Source organism: Biomphalaria glabrata, chromosome 8 (genome assembly GCF_947242115.1).
Source record: "Biomphalaria glabrata chromosome 8, xgBioGlab47.1, whole genome shotgun sequence".
Taxonomy (NCBI): Eukaryota; Metazoa; Mollusca; class Gastropoda; family Planorbidae; genus Biomphalaria; species Biomphalaria glabrata.
In genome coordinates this window covers 3,813,522-3,836,818 of record NC_074718.1, presented here as the reverse complement: position 1 = coordinate 3,836,818, position 23,297 = coordinate 3,813,522, and the positions used below count along the sequence as shown (strand labels likewise).

The 23,297-nt window shown below is 35.2% G+C and overlaps 1 protein-coding gene and 1 long non-coding RNA gene across 7 annotated transcripts in view; one reads left to right on the top strand and one right to left on the bottom strand.

Annotated features, from left to right (window-relative positions):
* Window positions 1–23,297, bottom strand: part of LOC106054700 (pericentriolar material 1 protein-like) — a 40,636-nt gene that overhangs the window by 9,996 nt on the left and 7,343 nt on the right. For 4 of the 5 annotated variants that reach the window (XM_056037804.1, XM_056037803.1, XM_056037806.1 and 1 more), the window contains exons 7-29: window positions 22,031–22,165; window positions 21,071–21,295; window positions 20,357–20,455; window positions 19,827–19,920; window positions 18,492–18,775; window positions 18,020–18,191; window positions 17,662–17,917; window positions 16,998–17,138; window positions 16,156–16,352; window positions 15,442–15,562; window positions 14,749–14,967; window positions 14,258–14,375; window positions 13,800–13,908; window positions 13,032–13,209; window positions 11,998–12,125; window positions 11,548–11,733; window positions 11,356–11,435; window positions 8,022–8,208; window positions 7,131–7,297; window positions 6,299–6,463; window positions 2,052–2,557; window positions 1,552–1,598; window positions 400–628 (exon numbers count right to left, since the gene is read on the bottom strand). In XM_056037804.1, the coding sequence (XP_055893779.1) occupies window positions 400–628; window positions 1,552–1,598; window positions 2,052–2,557; window positions 6,299–6,463; window positions 7,131–7,297; window positions 8,022–8,208; window positions 11,356–11,435; window positions 11,548–11,733; window positions 11,998–12,125; window positions 13,032–13,209; window positions 13,800–13,908; window positions 14,258–14,375; window positions 14,749–14,967; window positions 15,442–15,562; window positions 16,156–16,352; window positions 16,998–17,138; window positions 17,662–17,917; window positions 18,020–18,191; window positions 18,492–18,775; window positions 19,827–19,920; window positions 20,357–20,455; window positions 21,071–21,295; window positions 22,031–22,165 (4,043 nt within the window). The remainder of the gene's footprint in view (window positions 1–399; window positions 629–1,551; window positions 1,599–2,051; window positions 2,558–6,298; window positions 6,464–7,130; window positions 7,298–8,021; window positions 8,209–11,355; window positions 11,436–11,547; window positions 11,734–11,997; window positions 12,126–13,031; window positions 13,210–13,799; window positions 13,909–14,257; window positions 14,376–14,748; window positions 14,968–15,441; window positions 15,563–16,155; window positions 16,353–16,997; window positions 17,139–17,661; window positions 17,918–18,019; window positions 18,192–18,491; window positions 18,776–19,826; window positions 19,921–20,356; window positions 20,456–21,070; window positions 21,296–22,030; window positions 22,166–23,297) is intronic. The other variant, XM_056037805.1, reaches the window with a different exon arrangement.
* Window positions 2,781–5,242, top strand: LOC129927683 (uncharacterized). Of its 2 annotated transcripts, none has more exons than XR_008779322.1 (3): window positions 2,781–3,305; window positions 3,983–4,075; window positions 4,231–5,242. It is a non-coding gene; the product is annotated as an uncharacterized LOC129927683 (long non-coding RNA). The 2 variants fall into 2 exon arrangements; XR_008779323.1 differs by lacking the exon at window positions 2,781–3,305 and adding an exon at window positions 3,656–3,678.

Here is a 23,297-nt window from a genome sequence, read left to right as displayed (position 1 = left end):
ATACATGAAAACATTATTCTTTTCCTTTAATCTTTAATCGGGAAAAAATCTTCTAGCAAAATAATCAATTTCAATGTAGTGATGCACCCAGTATCAACAAGCATAAATATAAATGAAAGCTACATTGGAACATTAAGCAATAGAAGGTTAAATTTAGAGCATTTAATAAGGCTTGACTGAGAAATAAGAATAACTGTAAGACTATTGTAAAAAGTTCCCAAATAAACAGAGAAGCTAAAATTATTAATCTTTAAACCAGATGACTTCTCTGGTAAAGAATGTAATGCTGTTTAACAGCATTTGTATTTCTTTTCAATACATGACATTAGCATTTTGACCGCCAACACACATCTGATTAACACTCATTTTAAATAGTTTGCTTCGCTGATGAAAACTTACGCTGTTTGAGATTGCTCTTCCTTTAGTCGAGAATGCTGATCTCGTATGGACTGAATGCTTGAACAGCTTGACCTGCAGTCATCTCTCAAGGCCTGACCTGCAGCCATGTCATACTGGGTTCCAGCAGTGGCTCCTGTGTACTGTGCACTCCTGTGACTAGCCCAGTTCTGAGAAGCTGTGCTAGATCTTGTGCTGAGGTTTTGTACATTCTCTCTGGACAACTTCAAATCTGTTCCATTGATTCAAACGTTTATGTAATTCACCAAATAACAAATCTGATGTTTCAAAACTATCAACATTTTGATTCAAAGAGTATAAATAGAATGTTTAAAAAGCCTCTATAGAGGTTATTTCTACAATGACTGTGTTGCTCAAGTTTCACAAACATCCTAAAAAATATCATATAATATAAGCAGTTGGATCCATTGCATTTTAACTAGATATTTATTATTTTAATATCTTTAGGCCACACCATAAGTATCAACCTGAAATTTTGTGCTCAACAGTTTGTGATGCTATAGAAACACAATTTAGCCACTAACCAGACCAATGAATGTTCAACAGACTTATGTAACATGACAAAAATATGTACTAACGACAATAGCAAGAGAATTTATAATCTAAAAGATTATGTAGTCCGACACTATCACTGACCTATATTACTATCATTATGGGATTAACACTGATAACTTGAGTATTTCACAACAAAATACATTGATCAATTTAAATGCAATTAAAAAAATAACTATGTTGACTAGCTTTATGAGAGAAGTAACAAACAAGTCTGCTGATAGGAAAGTATTTATAACAAGAGAACATCAAGAATGTACTAATGCTGGAGTCACTTTGGTGTTATTTTTTATTTCACCCAAGATGGATGTCATCGTGTAAAGAACTTTTCAATGTAATATTTGAAAAAAATTGAATCCAATAAAACTTAAAGATATAACTTGTTAGCCATGTGACTAAACTAGACTATTGAGCAGGATGTCATCATGTAAAGAACTTTTCAATGTAATATTTGAAAAAATTGAATCCACTTAAACTTAAGGATATAACTTGTTAGTCCCAATGTGACTAAACTAAACTATTGAGCAGAAGATACAAGTCTGAACTAAAACCAAGGTATCACAAAGATTAAAGTGTACTCACTGGAGGATGTGTTACTTTCACTTCTGCTGGAGATCTTTCGATACTTTCTGCAACATACAATTGAAAAAAAAAAAAAAAAAGATTCTTCAATGCTATAAAGTTGTTTTATTTCAGTATGCCAATTCAATCGAAAGTGAGTTAATAAACTTAATATTTTAGATTGGAGCACATAACATTATGAACAAGCACAGCTTCAAATATTAAATTAAAAGCAAAAGATATTTCTCAAAAGCTAAATTAAATAAAATATTTTTATTTAGGACTCCTCAGTGCTGTTGAGGCTTTTTTTTTAAAAGTATCTAATAAGAAATGTATTTCGTAATCTATTTCAAGTTTTGTGTTGTTAAATAGTCTTACAAATGTATTGCAACAATAGAATTCTTATCTTTATGGGTTTATTTAATAAATATTTAAAATATAAAAAAAAAAACACAAAAAAACGAAGACTAACGCTATATCAATTAGTGATTACTATTTAAAGTATTTTTAGTTGTTCTTACCTTTTCTTGTTGGTAGCATTCAAATGATTTGCATTCCCTTGGGCAAGATCTTCAACAGGCCTGTCAGCAGTCAGCTGTGAAGGGATGACTCCTGTCTGCTGTTGCTGACTACTGGAGCCAAACAGGTGCAGGTTGTTGAACTGACCATAGGCAGCCCCTTGGCTAGCAGACGGTGAGTTCAGCGTGTTGACAAACTGGCTAAAGTCTCTAGTCATAGTGGACACAGATGACTGCTGAGACAACGGGTCAACATGTGGAGACAGGTGCCGGGTCAGGGAAGTCTGGCCCAAAGGATTGAAAATGAATCCAGTGACAGCATTTGGTTGAGCCAGGCTGGAGCCAGAGCCTGTATTGATGCTGAGCCCACTGCCCAGTCCTCCGAAAGCTGCCCCATCAGCATTGGCAGCAAGACCAGAGGCAGGAAGGTTTGTTTGATGGATATTTCTAAGCCCTGGGCTCAGGTAACCTCCAAATAGGCCATTTGTAGCAGTGCTGTTTAAGTGACCCTAAAACAACATTTTAAAAGTGTACAATAAGAAATATGAAATAGTATCAGTTGGCATTCACAATAAAGCAGTTTTAAATACTTTCTAATTACTGATATTACGACAGCTTAGTAGAAAGCCCAGCTAATGGAAACCACCCAGATATCCCCTTCATCCTTTAGATCCATAGCACAATAAAAAATATTTTTTAGGACAAGAGCAAGTGAGATTTTGCACAAGTTAAGGGGGTCAACGGGTCAAAAATAATCATTTTTCATTAAAAAAATCGATTTTTCAAAAGTTGCATATTATGTTAGAATAATATCTTATAAATGATATAGTTTAGCTAAAATCACTAAAATAAAGGTATTTTAATGTAAAAAATGAGTTAGAAAGGGGTAGGGGTAAGCTAATTTTGCTCTAAATGTTGAAAAAATCGCCGTTTTACGATGCCGATTACCGCGTAGCCCGCCATAAAAGTGGGTCATGTTTGGTGTCTTTGAAAAGCCTACGGTCAGCTCTACAAGTCCATTTCAATGACTCATTCATCTAAAAATAACCTTAGCCTTGAAACTAGTTCAAACTAGACCACTACACGTGTCTCTATTCAAATCCGATTGGATCATGATGTGTATTTATGAAATAAACGATTTTGATTGGTTCCTTCCGGCCATGTGGTTCCGATGTTTACAGCAACAATGATGGCGTCCGTGAATCGATAGAAGACCCTTTTGGATATTGTATGCTATCTTTGCCATTATTATTTATGGTAAGTACATGTTTCCTAATATTTTTATAGATCTAGATATAGCATTATCATAAAAACGTAGATCTAGGGGTCGGACAAGCACATATTCAGTGTTTAGGTCGTACTAGTCTTAGATCTAGTTTTAGTTACTACACTTTCACTTGGGCTTGGCCTTGGGGCTAGGCTAGTCTAAGGCTAAGGCTATCCTATTAGTCTATATCTAGATTCTAGATTCATATTCTAGTATTCTAGTGCCTTAGTATTTGGATTGATCTAGTTCTATAAAATAGATTTAGAAACTTGATTTCGTTTTAGATCTATATAGGTCTATCTCTATCATCTATCTTGTCTACTTTAGTCTAGATCTAGATTCTAGATCTCCATTTCATGAGCAGTAAGATCATATCCTCTGCAGAAAAGAAGATTAGATTCTAGAATAGATATTAGATCTAGATCTAGATATATATATATATATCTAATATAGTCTAGATCTAGTTGTTGCTTTTTCTAATTCTAGATCTAAAATAACTTTGATGACTCAAGAATAAATAGTCTGAGTAGTGAATAAATGAGTTATGAGTTAGTCCTGCTAGTGTAGATTTATTTACTAGATTTCTAGATCTAAATTTTACTGGGCTACAATAGCATACTGATACATATTGTTTACATACAATAACTTTTTCCTTTTTTTTTTCCAGTCTCAGGTTCTCCTGACTACAATTAGAAGTAATGATCTACCTAATCTGTTACAAGAATAGAGACATTAGAGCTACACACATTGGGAATTGTAGGTAAGAAAAAAAGGTTTTGTCCATTAATTTTTTTCTATCATTCTTTTTAGTTCTTGATTATATATTGAGTAAATAACACTAATGCTATATTTATCATTTGAATATTTTCATAATAGGCTATTTAATTTATATTTTCATTTTCTTTATATCAACAGATCAAAACAACACATGCAGTGTACACTGACCCTTCCTCTTGTTGGAAGAAAACATCACCACATACTAGTACCTCGTCAGCCACCTACCCTGTCTGAAAGCTGCCTAAATACTGCAGTATGACATAGAAGTACTTCATAATCAAACACCACATCACATGCTGCTTATCACATATATAGCAATAATTTACACTTTATAGACCTGGATCTATATCATTATAACAACCTGGGATTCTTTTCTCGTTGGATGCTGTCGTTGACCACCACCTCCAGCTACAAAGACTCTTACATCATTATAAAGTTCTACCTATTTCATTACAAGATTCATCATCAAGCACTGCATGGTTCCTGGTGAACCAATTTATCATCAACTACTGTTTCAACATAAATAAGGACCAGAGTTTTTCTGTCGTTGTAGCTGTACACATGCAATGAGCTTCAGTCTCACCATGTCACATTATATCAGCATTTCTTACCATCTATAACATTTATACTACACAGCATACATATGTGCATTATCAGCTCAATGGCTATATATAAAAAGCCATATCATATTACAATGAAGGACTGTCTACTATAAAGGCACTGCACTCTACAATTATTCAGCCACCTAAAATATACAAGTTGTATTTATTTTCAAATACTGGTGCCATTCTATTTACTGGATTTATTATTGTGTGTACTCTTATCAAACCTCTAGTATGAGTACAAATAACATTAGGTGCTTATTAAAAAAATGCAGGCCTGAAACCTGAGAAAGACTAGGTTCCAAATTATTTGAACTGGTGTAGGTAATTTTTTTTTTTAACTTTGAAAAACTACTTGTGTAAACCACAACCATATTCATATTAATTATATTTTAACTATTTATTTACTTATTATTTGCATGTATTTATAATTAAGGGATACTTTATCTTGATTTTTAGTTGTTTTGGGGATTACAATAATGTCTGAAAAGTAAAAATTGGACTTATTATGTCTTCGGGTGAATTTTTTTTTTTGCGCCCGGGGGGGGGGGGGGGGGGGGTGTAGTGTGGGGAAGCTATCTAAAATAAAATTTAACAATATTTTAATAAATTCTGTGTTTGCTTCTATTCCTAAATGTTACATGAGCTAAATAAAACATCTTTTTGAAAAATATATATACATATCTTGTTTTTCTCACTCATTGAAACTTTAATTTTCATTTTTCTCAAAATGTCTATTTTACATGGGTATGTGATCTTAAGAATCACTTTTCTCAAAAACTATCAGTTCAATTATAATAATATTTGGTATACATGTTTAAATATGGTCTTAGCACAGGATGACAATAGAAAATGTCATAAAATGTTTACAGGAAAAGAGTAAAGGACATTTTAATTGGTTACAATGGCTGAAAACGCTGTCCGCAGAAGAGGGTAAAATTAAAAAATTTATAAAAAAAAATCTATATACATTTTTCACAATGTCTCATTGTCATCCTGTAAGGAGATAGGGTGTCTATCAATATACCAAATTTCAGACCTGTAGCTTTAATGGTTATTTCAGAAAATCATTCTTAGAAATGACATGATTTGACCCCTTGACCCCCCCTTATGATGAAAAAAAGTTGAATTTCATTTAAAAAATATTTTTTAAAGACATATTATGTGTTCCTATGATCAAATACATCATTTTAATACATTAAAAAGCCTAAAATGTTAAAAACAAAAAAAAAAGTTTTCAAGGTAGATGAACCCCTTAATAGAAACAAAGCAAATACAATGGTTGATATTAATATTTCTGGCATTTGGAGAACTATAAAAAATTATTTTGATTATAGAATATTATTACAAGATATGTCGTAAGCTTAAACCCACAACTCAAAATTTTTTATTATGAATCAATTAATCTACATACTATACAAGTCTACTTCTAAGTAATTTTCAATGCTATTTTTTAAAAATTAAATTTTCTATGTAAAAACAGAGCTTTGGTATGATGTTTCTAGTGTTGCAAATGTATTTTCTTTTCAAATCCTAATGGTATACTATCCTTAAAACCTCAGGTCTTAAAAACAAAAAGACAAAACTACATGCCAGAGACTAACCTGCAAGTAAGGACTGGACAACTGCTGGTTGATGACCAGAGGTTGGCTTGGTGCCTGGAGGTTGTAAGTGCTGTTGTTCAAAGATGGATTGCACATGGCTGGACGCAAGTACTGCTGAGACTGGGAGGCCACATTGTGGTAACTTTGATCATGAATTTCATTCATCTGGACAAATAAAAAATATAAAAGTTGTATACATAATAGAACCATTAACAGTTTTTCAATATGAGTGGAATGTAGAATTAGTTGAAGATGTAACAGAGCCATTAACAGTTTTTCCAATATGAGTTGAATGTAGAACAAGCCAGTAGATAGTAGTAAATATGAGTTAGAAAATTAACAGTTGTAAATATTATTTTTAGTGGAATATGTAATAAGCCACTTTACAGTGAAAAATTTTAGTTAAATACGTTACAGAACAATTAGATACATTTTTCTTAATTTTCATTTTTTCTTTTCTGAGTTAAGATTAATTATAAATTAACTATGTAAATTCATTAAAAAATGCTGAAAATCTCAGTATGTACTTTTACTTTTGTAAAAAGTACTAAGGATAACGAGAGAAGCCTATATTTATTTACGCAGATGGTCCATCAAATAAAAGTTTCTTATTTACGCAGATGGTCCATCAAATAAAAGTTTCTATCAGAATTCAAAAAGTGATAGCTAATTGCCTAATACTTATTAACTTAATACAAAATCAAAAATATTTTCTTTCTTAGGATCAATCAATGAAGAAATAGACAAGGCAAATCTTATTCTTCCCTTACTCAATCAGAGGTTACATTGATATTTAAAATTTTGATTTCTTCATGCAGATGTTACAGGTTACCTGCAGTTGAAGAGCCTGCATCTGTTGCTGCAACTGTTGCATTTCCGTTTGCTGTCTGGTCAGTGACTGGATGAGCTGACCAAAGCTGAGCATCATAGACTGGTTCTGTAACTGTAACATCTGCTCTTGCATGGGGGAATACAAGGTGCCAGTCTGCTGGCCAGAGTCTGCAGTGAGCATAATAAAGTTTTTTTTTCAGAATCATTTTTTAGCCTTAACTTCATTAGACAGTGAGCCGCCGTTTTCTATCAACAGTGGCATCAGACTCTAGAATTATGAATGAAATATCGAGCAACTTTTATATTAGCCTATATAAGTTCACATTGAATTGGCGTGGATTGATGTGAAAATCTCAAGGACGTGAAAAAATGTCTGAAAATTCGAAAGAAACATGAGCCAGGCAAGTAGGTGTAGGTTTGTAATAAGCCTAAAATCAATTGATGTTTAAGTTGAGAGCTCAATTGAGTTAACATGTGTACTTGATTCATTAGTAGAACAAGTTAACTCTGAAGTGTGTTGTGTCTTTAACTGAAATACTATTTGAAAACACAAATCAGGATTTTCTCTAAAACAGAGCAGGATTTTTGCCTAAGTGTATTATAGTCTTTTAGCAGTGAGTAATGAATCAAATACATTATTTCTTCAAGAAAAAATTTCACACATTCAATATTGAAAGAGGCTGTATATTATATCCTTTGGCTTTCATTATCCCAAGTTGACTTTATAAACCTATGCTATTTTTTTTTAATTAAGAAATAGCTGATTAAATTTGATTAAGTTAAAAGAAATGAATGATCCTAAGAGATCTTAAAATTAAAGTCATGTCACAACACTCTGACATAGTATTCAAGTACATTTATATATATATATTTTCTGTCAATATATCTTTACCTTGGTTCAGTGAGACACTAAGCTGTCTGTGTTCTGACTCTGGCTTCCTCAGAGACTCCACAGAGCCTGCCAACTCCTTCAACCGCTCATTGATTAAAGAGAACCATTCACTCGTCTTTTCCCTGGAATCCGCATCATCATCTTCATCATCATCATCCTGCAATAGATCTTGAGCTGATCGATAGTTCTATGAAAAGATTTTTTTTAAGGGTATTAAGTAATGCCTTAATGTCAGCAAGATGAAAGTAGGATAAATACTATGGTGTCATGCCTAGTGTCTTAACCTTCAATTATTACAATTGAACACGCAACAAGTGCTAATAAGAAAGGCTAAATGTGAAAGTGGCTATGATAATCTGTTTAACTCAGGCAATAATCTGTTTAACTCAGGTGACAATCTAACTCACGAATTTCCTTAACAAAAAATTTTCTTCTTCTTTTGCTGCTGAGCTGTGAGCTTTTTTTTTGAGGACTGTGCCAAGGAAAAATAGTGTGCTGTCCTCTTCAGCACTGCCCTGCCGTACAGAGTGTTTGTTATGTTTGGTTGTAGTGGTAGTAGGGTCTGCCTAAGGTGGATTAGGAAGGAGCATTCAAAGAGGTTATGGTTTACAGTTTCATAAGGGTGGGAGCAGTGTCTACAAAGGGGTAGGTGAGTGGAATTTATTTTGTTAAGATGATAATTTAACAAATGTGTGTCCTGTTCTCAGTTGGAAGATTGTGGATTGGTCTTTGCGGGGGAGGAAGTTAATACTGTCCAGTTTGTTTGGCATGGCCATTTCTTTGTACATAGCTCTACCTGTGTTTTCTGATGCCCACTGGTTGAACCACTCCTCTTTGTGATTGTTGAATTTGCTAAGTTTATTTACCTCCCAAGACTATACATATGGTCGCTTTTCTCCAGGAAAACTTCTTGTTTTAGCTGTATGGATGCTTGTCTTAAAACGCTGTTGCACCATGGTATAGTCGATCTGGTTGTGGTGCTCTCCGTTCGGACTGTGCCATGTGGTTATACGCGATTTTTTGTGGCATCCTAGTGTGTTAGCCAGTAAGAGATTGTTGTATTTTGCAAATTCTATTGGAAGCGACCATGACCTTGTTATGACGACCCTTAAAGTACACCTAAAAAAGGTAACAAAACAAGGACCTACCAGGATAAAATTTGACCTGGACAAGCTGAAAGACCCCCAAGTAGCTGCCATATTCGAGGCACAAGTAGGAGGACGCTTTGCAGCCCTCAACATCTTGGACTCCAATGACCAGGATATCGATACGCAAGTCAATATGCTAAACACAGCAGTCACAGATACAGCCCTGGAAATATTAGGGAAGCTCCGCCCGCCCAAAAAACCCTGGGTAACAGAGGATATACTCCAACTCTGTGACAAGCGACGGGAGCTTAAAGGGAAAAAGCTGTCCGACCCAAAATATGTCCAAGAATACAAAAGCGTCAACAAACAGATTAGAAAGGGAATGAAAGAAGCGAAGAAAAAGTGGATAGAGAATAAGTGTCAAGAAATTGAACAGGGACTTAATAGAAACAACAGCAAAAAAGCGTACCAATTAGTAAAGGACCTCACTACTTCAAAGCATGGAAGAACCAACACAATACAAGACAAAAACAACAAATGCTTAACCGAGGACAAAGATGTGTTGAAAAGATGGAGGGAATACTGTTCAGAGTTGTATAGCTTTGAAATCTCAGGAGATCCAGAGATACTAAATGTCCCGACAGTTTCCAACATTGACGACTATCCGATTCTTCGCTCGGAAGTAGCAGCAGCAGTAAAAGCCCTGAAAAAGGGAAAATCGGCCGGAGTTGACAACATTCCTGGCGAACTTCTTCAGGCGGGAGGAGAAACTATGATAAACGCACTCTATATGATTTGCAACAAGATCTGGCAATCAGGAGATTGGCCCAAACCCTGGACCCAATCACTCATAATAACCCTTCCAAAGAAAGGCAACTTACAACTCTGTCAAAACTATCGCACCATCAGCCTCATAAGTCATCCCAGCAAAGTACTGTTAAAAATCATATTAAACCGGCTAAAACCGATAGCAGACAACATCATATCAGAAGAACAAGCAGGTTTTAGACAAGGTCGCAGCACAACAGAGCAAATCCTAAACTTCAGAATACTCTGTGAGAAATATCTCCAACACCAAGAGAATCTTTTCCATGTCTTTATTGATTTCAAGAAAGCTTTCGATCGAGTATGGCACGGAGCACTCTGGGCGACAATGGAAAAGTACAACATTAATAAAAACATAATCAAAGTTATCCAGAACCTCTACAAGGAGGCCACCAGTGCGGTGTACTTCAACAATAATATTGGGGACTGGTTCAAAACCACAGTTGGAGTAAGACAAGGCTGCCTACTGTCACCAACACTCTTCAATATCTTCCTTGAAAGGATAATGGAAAATGCCCTCGAGGGCTATGAAGGTACTGTTAGCATTGGAGGAAGAAGAATTACTAACTTGCGCTTCGCAGATGACATTGACGGCCTAGCAGGGACAGAAGAAGAACTAGCTGACCTGGTGATGCGCATTGACAAGACTTCCGCAGCATATGGCATGCAAATAAATGCTGAAAAAACTCAAATTATGACCAATAGCCATCAGGGCTTTAAAAGAGGCATCAGTATTGGAGGTGAAAAGCTAACTAGTGTTAACAGCTTCAAATACCTCAGAGCTATTGTCTCAGATGAGGGAACAAAACCCGAATTATTGGCCCGAATAGCACAGTCCACAGCAGCCCTTTCAAAACTTAAAATAATATGGAAAGATAAGGGCTTAGCCCTCGGCACCAAAATTAGACTGATGCGCTCTCTGGTCATGGCCACATTTTTATATGCTTGTGAGTCGTGGACGTTGAATGCAGAGCTTGAGAGGAGGATCCTAGCAATGGAATTGAGATGCTACAGAAGGATCCTAGGCATCACATTCAAAGACCGCATCACAAACCAAGAAATCAGAGACAGGGTTACTGTAGCGATCGGAGCTCATGACAACCTGCTTACTATTGTGAAAAAACGAAAGCTAAAAACCTTTGGCCACATTACGAGATCTACGGGGCTCGCAAAGACCTTTCTTCAGGGAACAGTGCCAGGGAAAGAAGAAGAGGCAGACAGAAAAAGCGATGGGAGGACAACATTAAAGAATGGACAGGCCTGCCATTGAGAGAGGTTCTGAACAAGGCAAAAAAAAGGGAGGAATGGAGAAAGACGGTCGACAAATCTTGCCTGGTGCCCCAACGGTCCAACAGACTAAGGGATAGGTAAAGGTAAAGGTAACTATACATATACATTAGCTTTGAATATAGAACCTCTACCTCTTGTCTATGTTTTGATACTCGCTGACTTCTTTGTGACCGCTGACCATTGATCTGCTTCTTAGTTGTCTCCTTAGCACCTAATAGAAACATTCAGATCATTTTAGTGCCAGAAAAAAATACCTTAAAGTAGACTAATTAGAAGTATTCTCTAGACACTTAGAAACAACTAGAGCTAACTACATCTATTACCATAGACAGGCTGAGGGAAGGACTGTCGACCACGAGAGGTCTTGGGTCGAGCCCCACTATTGTTATTTATCCCTTTCCTTAGTGTTCTTCTCTGCTTGGCATCAGCTTCTATGGTGTAGGTCTCATTATCACTATCATTCTCTTCTTCCTCTTCCTCCACTTGCACAATGCCATCACTAGGGTAACCTGGGGACATACAGGACATCAACACTTTATCTTACAAATACAACTTACCTATATATTAAACATTATCAATAAAAGACAGGTCTCTGAGAGTTAGGTAAAGCATTATTTTAAAAATTTTTTTTTTACAATCAATTAAAAAAAAAGGTTTTAAATTTTTTACATGTAAACGTCAAATACATCATTATTCATATCAGAGCATCCAAATTACCAATAAATTACCATCATAATAGCCCAGGTAATCCTAACATTATGCCCCCACATTACCATCATCTTCATCGCCATCGACTCGTTCAATTCTCTTCTGGGCATCCTCATCCTCTGTGATGTTTTCCAAGTTATCCACAGTGGATCCGCCCCAGGTGGCCATAGTAGCATCAACACTGGCAGGGACACTGTGAAACATTAAACAACAATACAATGAAGTTTGTGTAGTTCAGTGTTGTCACTCACAAGCATGTCCAGATAAATAACTTGTTTTGGGTCATTATATTGTACTGGGATATCAACCATTTGATTAATATTGGAGCAGCTAATTTAGAGCCTAATGTTGCCAAAAATACAGACATCAAAATGCCATAGGTTCATTAGTTTTCTAAGTAAGGAGTACTAAAGAAAGTGTAAAAATGTTATTCAATAAAATCATGTCAAAAACAACAAATCAACAAAAATTAGTGGGCATAGTTTATTAAAGAAAACAGTTGTTTAAATAATATAATTAACTTTTTAGGTTTCTGCAGTGCTAATGATAAAATAGTTTTAAATATGTTTAGATGACAGCACAATATCAATAAATGGTCACAACGATTGGACAAGTTGTCATTAGTAGACTTCAGTGATAATGGATATTACATTTATTTTTAGTGGGAAGCGTGGTCAAGAGGCTAAGTACGCTTGAACTTGGCTTGTCTACATATGCAGGGGGCTCGAGGTTCGACACCCGACTCAAGCTGAGTTGTGTTTACTCAGCGCCTAAAGGCGGCATGGAAAAACCTTCTCACAGATATCCCCCACACAATGGTCCACAAATGAGATTGGACCATAGCACTCTGAGCAAGCTATAAGCATAAAAGTAGCGCTATATAAAAGTTATAATTTATTTATTATTCTTAATGATTAAGTATTTTTACATTATTAATTGATGGTAAGTAAGCCTAGGCGGAGAAAGGGAAAAATAGCTGATGCAGTTCCATGTTAGGTATTGGGAAAATATATTAAGTTATTTATTTTCATGGCAATGATGCTTTGTATGCCATAAAAAGAACAACAGTAATTACAAGCTCTAAAGAGAGAAAACCTACCCAAAGGTATCGGTGTTAAGAGAGACAGTGTCACTTTGGTTGTCCTGGTTACGTGAATACTGCCTCTTGTTCCGGTCTTTCTTCATCAGGGCTTCCAGTTCCTTCTTCTTAGCCCTTAGCTCCTCCCGGAGGATGCGCTGACGCCTCATCTTGCTGTACAGCTCATCATTCGAAGCAACTAGCAAGGATACAAGAACACTTGAACTGAACATGCAGTCAAACTATAACACAACTCACACATAACTAATTGGTATATTTATAGTACATATATTAAGGTTCTTCAGGACGGAATATTTCTTCATAAAAATTGTATCTGGACAAAGCGCCATTACAATAGTTTAGATTTTTCTTTCACAGCATTAAAAAATTCCTTAATCATTTACTATCAGAATCTACTTAGTTTTATGTGCTCTTAAATATAAAGAAAATGAACAATTTAAATCATTATTACTTTTTAAATGTACAGTGTTATGCACACAACAATTTATTGTTATAACGATCAATAATTATTTATTAGGGAAGCGTGGTCGAGAGGCCAAGTGCGCTTGAACTTGGCTTGGCTACCTAGAAGGGGGCTCAAGGTTCAACACCAGAGTTGTATTTACTAAGCGCTTAAAGACAGCACGGAAAACCAACTCCTAGATACCCCCACTGGTCCACAAATGAGATTGGACCAAAAGCGCTCTGAGCATGCTATAAGCATGAAAGTAGCGCTATATAAAAGCTATAATAATTACAGATTAAGTCGGCAGGGCTAGGGCTACCTACATGTGACAACTGGAGCGGTGGAGGACTGCTCTTGTCCACCATTGACCAAGTTAGGATTGGACTCTTGCCTTTGTCTCTCCTGCACATTTCTCTCTTGTTCGGTAGAAGGCTGGACCAAAAAACAAAAATACAATTGTATGAATGTAGCTCCCTGAGTTTTTACTTTGTTACTACATTCTAAGGAAATAATGAAAAGTATGATTTTACATAACTAGTTGTAGACTGAATCAAGTCTACAAAATTCAGAACTAAAACACCAAATTTCTTTTCAAAATATCTATCAATATATAATTCAAGATTTCAGCATGGGCTGTACATAATACATTCTTCTGTAAGTAAAAATATTATGTACACATTCATTTTCAGATGTCTATAAAGACCTTAAAAATATCTAACGATACGTGGCTGTGATCTAGAAAAGGCTATACTAAACAAAAGAGAACTAAATGAAGCCTTACCCTGCCTACTTGAGTCTGTATGTGTTGAAGCTGGTTCTGTATATCCAGCAACATCTTCCTCTCTTTCTTTAGTCTCTCCAGCTCTTCTCTAGGGTTCTCATTACCTTCTGCCTCTTGCCTGAAACATGGTCAAAGATTAATTGTATCTTTACAAACAAAAGCTATTAACTCTTTCTCTCCTAATCGACGATACCATCATTGATTTTGACCTCATTAAAATAAATTAATTTTTAATTTTTTAAACTTGACTTCGAATGATATGAAAAGAGCTTGCATTTCCCTTTAATTCTATACCAAATACAACATTTTCTGATAACAAACAACAAAGCTATTGAAGCCCAATCATAACAGGGGTAGTGAAATAATGAGCAAATGAAGAATTCCTTCAAAAATAATTACGGAGAGAAAGAGTTAAGCTGCTCTACACTTTTCTCTAATATCAGACATGTAATCTGACTGAAGCTTACAAAACATTCATTACAAAGACTAACCTTTGCTGCAGCTTATGTGAATCAGAAGCCACCTCCCCTTCACTCACAGAGACGTTGGTCTCCTCTGTCTGTGTGGCCTGCGTGACAGCCTCGCCTTCTACAATGGCCACCAGGTCACTTAGGTTCTCTGGCATGGCCCTGGAGCCATCGGGACTCTGTTGGACAAATGATACTAGGTCCTGCAACTGTCGCAGTTTCTCTTTTGCAGCTTTCAGTTTCCTGTTAAGAAAAAAAAAGGATTTTGCATAACTACACTTAGCATTAAACGTATGTATCATGTTTACAACAGAGAGTAGCATTGACTCAGGACTTTGGGACCAGTGGGGAATACATTAAATGTATTTTATTATCTCAGGGGCAAGCAACTCAGCAAAATGGAGTTAGAGATGAAGATGCATGTTTATTGACCCAATGAAAAGATGCATGATGATACACAGCTTTTTTTTAGCTACAATCGCAGCCACCATACCATTTCTGTCAGTCTGTCAGTGAGGACACGTTATAAATACCAATAAAAAAATGCACTGGTATGAATCGACTTGGAAAAGGTTGGCTGTGAGTTTGGTTAAATAAAAATTTTACTGACAGCCAAATTAAAGTTATGGTTTCACCTCATTGATAACTTTTACCAATAAAAGACTACAATGTACAGCTTAAGCTAGTATTCACTTATGTAGTCAACAAAGTAGTCACCTGACTTTCTCTCGTATTTCTGGATCTTCATCCCATGCTGGGCCAATGTGTGACCACTGAGAGTCAGACTGAGACACAGAAACATTATCTTCATCCGACAGTTCATCGCCTTGGTCTGTACCTTGAGAAAGAGTTGACACATAACATTGGATCAGCATGTTTCATAGCGAAATAAATCGTAGCACTGGCTCAATACTAGCAGCCTTAATAAGCAAAGATAAATTTTATCTGCACACTAAACTGATCTACTATCACATTATTTAACCATGTTTAAATTGTAACTGAAAATCTTACAGTACAATGTCTCTGTACTGTGTGATATTTGATTTTTTTTCATAGGCTCGCTCATACAAGACATGTTGTTTGTTTTAACAGTTTAGGACATTCCTTCAGAAATAAAGATTATTAAAGTCCTAACTGAAACTCCTGCACAAGAGTAGGGGATGAATGAGAACAGGGTTCAAAATCAAGAGCATTGTGACAAGTCATACCACAGGACTGATCAGCCAGTGAACTTTATTGTCATACAATAAAACCAAGATAGAAGATAAATAGAAAATAATGAAATGCATTATCACCTGTTAAGTTGACAGAAGATAAAGACATGTATTATCCCCTGCCAAGTTGATAGAACATAAATAGCAGATAAAGAAATGTATTATCCCCTGCCAAGTTGATAGAACATAAATAGCAGATAAAGAAATGTATTCTCACCCGCCAAGTTCAGCAGCTGCACCATGTTCTGCAACGAAGAGGAGGATGTTCTAGTAGCTGCACCACCACCACCCTCTGCTGCCTGAAGTTTCTGTTGTTGTGACATCTGTAGCAGGTCCAAAAGCTGCTGTTGAGATTGTTGCTGCTGTGGTGGTACTCTCATTCCTGTGGCTCCCAGTAGTCTACCTTGATCTTTCCTGCAATATAAATCAATCTTGTAATAAGTCTTATAAGACTTTGTTTCATATAAAAGTTGTTCACCTATAATAATTTGTTAAGTGATTATGTATAAGTGTTAAAAATTTAGTCATAGAATAAAAAAAAATATATAAAAAAGTGATATATTTTTCTGTGATTTATATTTTATCCTTAATAGAAATAAAAAATAATTGACCTGCTTTTAAAACTCTCTAAGCATAGCAAGCTTTACAGAGGAGCTCAACATTAATATAATGCACAGAAGCAGATAGATTTGATAAAGTGTTACACATGATTTATTAACCAAGATTATCTTTAAGGATATTGAGAAATTATCTGACAAACCAGAGAACAAATCTAGTTGGAGGATTTCAAATGAGTGGACTAGCTGTCTCTAATATACAATTTAGCTGACAGCTTTGAAACAAATGGAGCAATAACATGTGCAAGTACACAGCATCTATCTGATAGTTCAGTTTTAAATGATGAAAATGATCCTTAAATGTTGAGCCATGTTTCTTTTTTTAATCATTGTATTACAGATGCAGGTTTTTTGTTTGTTTGTCTATGGCATGTTTTGGTTACATTTAGCAAATTTGTTTTAAAAATAACTACTTGGCCAAGACATAAATGTTGTAACTTACGATGATGAGGTTTGATCCCCAGCATCACTGAATCCTGGGAGTGAACTCTGGTCATCCGGATCACCATCCTGATTCTCACCCTGGTAATACTGGACCAACTTTCGGAGTTCATCCAACTGACCCCTCACTTCCTTCAAACGCCTGCAGACAAATATTATCATTAATCTTAGCTTTCATTAACTCTTTCTCTCCTAACTGACGATACCAACGTTGATTCCACCAGAATGTGGTAAATAATTACGGAGAGAAAGAGTTAAAAGAGAAGTCACAAAATATTTTGGAGACGCTTTGGAAGACTTTAAATGGTCATTGTGTCTTACCAGGTTATAGACATTAAGAAAACTAAAATAAGACAGTGAGTTATGCAAAAGTCATGATCAAGGTACTAAAGTTCCATTCCATAGAAGGCAACTAACTGTAATTATATAAATAAGCAACATGTTTTTTATAACATCTACAATTTTAGATCTAATCAAATGAAAGAAAAAAAAGCACAGAGAAACCTATCAAGTTGTGTGTGACAGTACATTAGGACTGGATTAAGATATTTCCTTACTTAACTCAAAGACTTGTTTATCTGAGCTATGAGTGAAACGACCAAATGATTAGCTAAAGAAATATAATTCTTTAACGTATTTCAAATACATGCTGATGTGAATCTTACTTTAGTTTTTCTTGCACCTCTGATACCAGTTCTTGCTGTGTATTTCCTTGATCATGTTTTTTGCCAGTGTCCTTGGATGTAGAAGCATAGTTGGAACTCTCAGCAGCGGCCGCTGCCAGTGCTGGCATTTCATTCATCCAGCCTTGTAGAGTTACTGGCACTTGGCTCCTGACTGATGTCTGCGACTGCTGTCCAGCTGCTGGTATGTTAGAGGCCACAAGACTTGGAGAGATTTGGGAGGCCAATGGATTGGATTCTGTTGTGAAAGTAAAATTATATAAAGAGCGGAGTTAATTGAACGAATAGGAATAATTTGAGTCAAAATATTTTATACAAAACTGACATTAAGCTTGTTTACCATTATTTCGCAAGTTATCCATCGGCTGTGACTGTAACAACTGCAGTTCGTGCAAGAGAGCATCCATGCGAGACTTCTTGTCTTGCAACTCCCGCAGTTTATTCTGTAGCTGTTGTTGTCCTTCTGGAAGGCTTAAAGGCTCAGACTCCACATTCTTCTGAGCTTCACTGACCTTTACATAGAAAACATTCTTTATAATAGCAAGATGAGCTTTGCTGTTGAGTGAACATATGGTCCCCTCAAAAGAAATGAGCACAAGAAACCCCAGTTCGTATAAATATTTTGCACATACTAGACAAGACTTAATAATAAACTAAGCCAGTATATGCAGCCCTCAAACAGATTTTAAAAAATGCTAAATAGGCTGTAACATCTGTATAATGAGACCCACTGAATTTGTTTAAAAATTAACGGATCAAGTTTAATTAATGTTTTATTGTTCTACATAAGAATGAGTTAAGGTGGCACTTACTTGTGAGAACTCATTCTTGAGATAATTCAGCTGGCGCTTCAGTTCAACCAGCTCATTGGGTAGAGTGTCCACTTTAGAGTTGTCTTCATCGTCAGACACAGGATAGCCCACAATGTTAGACTTTAAAACTCTGCCATCTTCTGAAACATCTTTCTCTTCATCATCCTCCTCTGCAGGGGACCCCCACTCTGCTTCAGCAAGTACAGCCTGAGCTTCTCTCGTTAGAGACAGCCTGGACTCAACAAACTGGCGTCCACTGCTTACCGCAGCCAAAGCTGCTCGAGCTGAAGAATCACAAAATCCTTTTAAGAGATCAACTAATGTAAATTTCATGTTTAACGAACAATATAAAGAAATTCGTCATTAATCTTGGCAATTTGCAAATCATCATAGCATACTCCCATACATTCCCTTCCCACTTTTTTCATTGACAGCAACATTAGCCAAAACTAATCGATTTCATGGAAGAATTGTTTGGTGCAACATGTTTTGGGTGTTCCTTCGTTTAGGATAATTACCCAAACCTCCTGCAGGATGGTGGCAAGAGAGGTTCGAATTAAGACCATCGAACAAAAGCATAGGGCACATTCCACTCAACCAGGCCACCATCTGATAAAACTAATCAATGTTTGATAGGTAGAAAAAATCCATTTTTTCATTACAATATCAATGAAATTTGTAAGAAAGAACTAAAAAAAAAAAAAAACAACTCTACGCCGGTCAATAAACTTGTTATGATGATTTGTCACGAAGAATGCTTGATGTATGCAAAGGAAGCAACAAAGATCAGCTTTGCCTCATGTTATACTGCAAACTAGTCAGACAAGAGAAATAGTTGGAGTTATCAAAATTTTCTGTAAAAACATAGCCTTAAAATTCCTGAAACCAAAGTTTAATGATGCTTTTCCCCTGTAAAAAAAAAAGGGGGGGGGGGGGACTAAAGGTTGGAAAAGGGAAATTTTACAAGACATAGCAACTTTTAGAAATACCCTTTCAAATAGTCAGTCAACCTTAGACATGACACAAGCCATGTAGTCTACCGAATTTAGTTTGAACAAGGTTTGATAAACTCATAGAACCACACACAAATGCATTACCTCCAGAAAAAAAGAATTTCAAATGTGGGCCAGCATAGATTTTGTTATTAAATTGATAGTGTAAGCTGTAGTCAATTGCTGTCTTAGCAGAAGAAAAAAACAACGGTTTGTCTATCATCTCCTGCAGCGCCATAAAACTCATAATTTATACAAACTATTAACTGATGTTTGTATTAAAGAGTCATGCATGTTTTGTGAGTCTGAGAGAGACAGAAAGAGTAGGGGAAATGATATTTACCTTTATTATCTCGAGCCTGCGCTTCCAATAGCTTCTTTTCAGTTTCTCTTCGTTTCATATTTAATTCTTCCTGCCGACTCATCAAGGCTTGTAGCTTTTTAGTTGGATAGATAAAAACAATAGCTGTCATTTATCATAATACTGAGCCTAAATCAACTATTTTTCTAGTTTGTCTATTTTTAAAAGAAGATTAAATATTGAACAGATTAAGATTTCAAAGAATGAAGTTTGGATTAGAATGGAATAGGAAAAAACAACAACTGATATCTAGCTTTAATAAGTTAATTTTCTAAAAACTGTAAGGTACATTTTAGTTCAATAAAATGTATTGTATAATGTATTATTATTATTAATTATTTAAATTTTTCATAAAAATATATCAAAATAGTTTTGAATATAGATAACATAAATTCTATAATTTATATGAAAAAAAAAATACAATTAAAATCCAGCTTGATAAAAAATTAAATAAATTCTTTTTCTTTTAAATCATTTTGTTCACTGAAACTACTATCGCATTGTCTACATACTTGTTGCTGCTTTTCTCTGAGAATCCTCAACAATTCTTGGTGCTGTGGAGTGGGGTCATCAACCATCACCTCTGTAGGACCTCTCAGACCATCAGCACTCTAAAGGAAAATATTTTAGAAATATTAAATACAGATGTAAAACTCTTTTTTTCCCCCTCAAATCAAGACACTTTTTTTTCTATGCACTAAAGTAGGTGGGAAATTCCCCAGTAGTTTGACACAGGTATCAAAAAACTTAACCTCATTTAGCCCCAGCATCATTAAATGTTTTTAATGATTTTCCTATGGATAGGAAAACCTGAATTGAAGATCCACACCAATCTCTTGCAAATACAAATCCTTTTTAACTGATGGTAGTAAAATATACCAAGAAACATGGATACAGATCAATTGCACTTTGTAGCATAGATAATTATTGATTGCGCATCGATAAAAATTACGTTCCAGATAAATGACATTCTACTGTACATATTTTAGCGCAACATTAGCTTTAGAATTTATTTCTTTTTAATAAAATTATAAAGAGTTTTTAATGGTAAGAAAAATATAATTTACATCTGTTAAACCAATCAATTAATCTGTTGAACCAATCAATTAATCTGCTGAACTAATTATTTAATATTCTGAACTATTTATTTATTACACCCATTAATTAACCATGACAACTGAACATGTTCAATTTCGGTCATTTGAAACAACATAAACATTTCTTACTTCCTGTATAGGTAGTGACTGGGCTGAGAACTGGCCCTGTCTTGGCATCTCATTCTCAACAGCTCTGTTAGCATTGGAATTCCCTGAGCCACTGGCCACTAACTCTCTAATAGGCTCAGCATATTGATCATCATTGTCAGCCAATCTTTCCCCACCATCTCCAAGATCCTCTTCTTCAATACCAAGTTTACTCTCAATGCGAGGTCTGGAATCTTGTGAATTCTCCTACAAATAGTCAAGACAAAGACTAAAAATGTTTTTCTTTCATAATAGTTCTTTAAAAAAATAATAATAATAAAAATAATAATTTGTTTAAGTTGACTTTAAAACCTGTAAGAGACTAGAATTAGTACATGCCCCTAATTTCCCAACTCTAAAAGGTATCTAATATTTTGGTGGAAATGTATGCCACTGTGCTGGTAATAGAATTTTAAAAGCTTTACACCCTTAGATGACTTGCTCTTTCGCCTTAATAAAAATTTCTTTCTTAATAGGCCAGGTAAACATACCAGACAGCAAACTTTTTTCTCAAAGAACACTTTGCACATTTAGAGAATTCAGCCAAACACATTCAGGGAATTCTGTCAAACATTTTGCGCATGTTTTTAGGTTAGATCTTTTAAAATACAAAAATAATAATTGTACCCATGTAAAGTAATGATGACACCTTGTGCAAGGTAATGGAAACAATTTGTATTTCATTTTCCACATTTAAGAAATAGGTAGGCCTACTAGTTAATTTACTGCAAATTTACCATGGAACACATATTCAGGCCTCACAGAACACAAGAACCCAGTTTTAACTCTTTCTCTCCGTAATTATTTACCACATACTGGTGGAATCAACGCTGGTATCGTCAGTTAGAAGAGAAAGAGTTAATGTCTTACTATTTCATATTATTAAAGAAAATCAAAACTAATTAAAAATGGTCTCACTGATCAGCTGTTGTGATTACTTACACTAGATTCTGAGTTCTCAGACTTGACGTCCAGATCAACTGATGTATCATCCTCAGAGTCATCTTTCCCGTCATCTTTATTGACAGCATCATTATCCCCTCTTGAAGCTTCATTGCTGTGGTCATCTCTGAGAGTCTACACAGAAACAAGAAAGTAAGAATCATTCCAGGTAACATCAGCACATTAAAACTCACTCTCATTTCCAATCTATAAACAGCAGATGTTGCATAACGAAAAAAATTAGGGAAGCATAAAAAAAACTATTTTAAAATATGGACTGTTTATTTCTATATCAGCTTCGCAGTAAAATTAAAGTTGTATTTTTGGCTAGTAGTCTCTGTACTCCTATATGGTTGTGACACTGAAAGCTGAGGCTAAAAGAAGAGTTGAAACCTTTGAGAGTAAATACTACAGAAAAATATAAGGTATTGGATGCCAGGACAAGAAGACAAATGATTTTGTACCATTCAACACTCTGGCTGGAAAGAAAAAGAAGAACTTTTCAATACTGTGAAAAGATGAAAGCTGAGCTGGTTCTGTCATATTGTAAGACATGACTGGCTGTCAAAAGTGATTCTTCAAGTTACAGTCGAGGGAGCACAAAGAAAGGGTCATCTAAAGAAAAGCTAGCTAGACAATGTAAAAGAATAGACCAGACTAGCCTACTCAGAAAAAATGCTGACCAGGAAAAGAGGAAGGATTTCCTAACCCGAGCTGTCACACACCCCTATGACAAGAGTAAAGAGAAAGATGGTGAAATAAAAGAGGAGCATTAAAGTGTTTAAATTCAGTAACCATTTCACATGCAAAATATAAAACAAAACTTCAATTATTACTTTAATAACAATGCTAGTCTAATTCTCATTTATTACTATATTGTATAAATTATAACTACAAAAACCTTTACTTTAAGCATATATATATTATATCCTATGCTTGAAACAAAGATTGACTTATATAACTTTTCCTTTACTAAATGATAATGCTACTTAAAAAAAATTAATAGTCATTATAGATCTAGATCTACATATAGCAGAGACATATCTATATTTATTAAATGAAGCATTAGCACTAGGCTAAATCATGGAGAATGGAATTTGCAAACCCACAGGAAATGTAAACAATGAATGAATTTCGCTTCAGTATTTTCATTTCTCATTATAAAAAAAATAAATTTTCCCCTCGATTTCATTTATATTAAACGGAATTCAAACTTTGTGGAGCAAAGAAAAAAACAACACCAATGCAGATTAGCACCACACGTCTG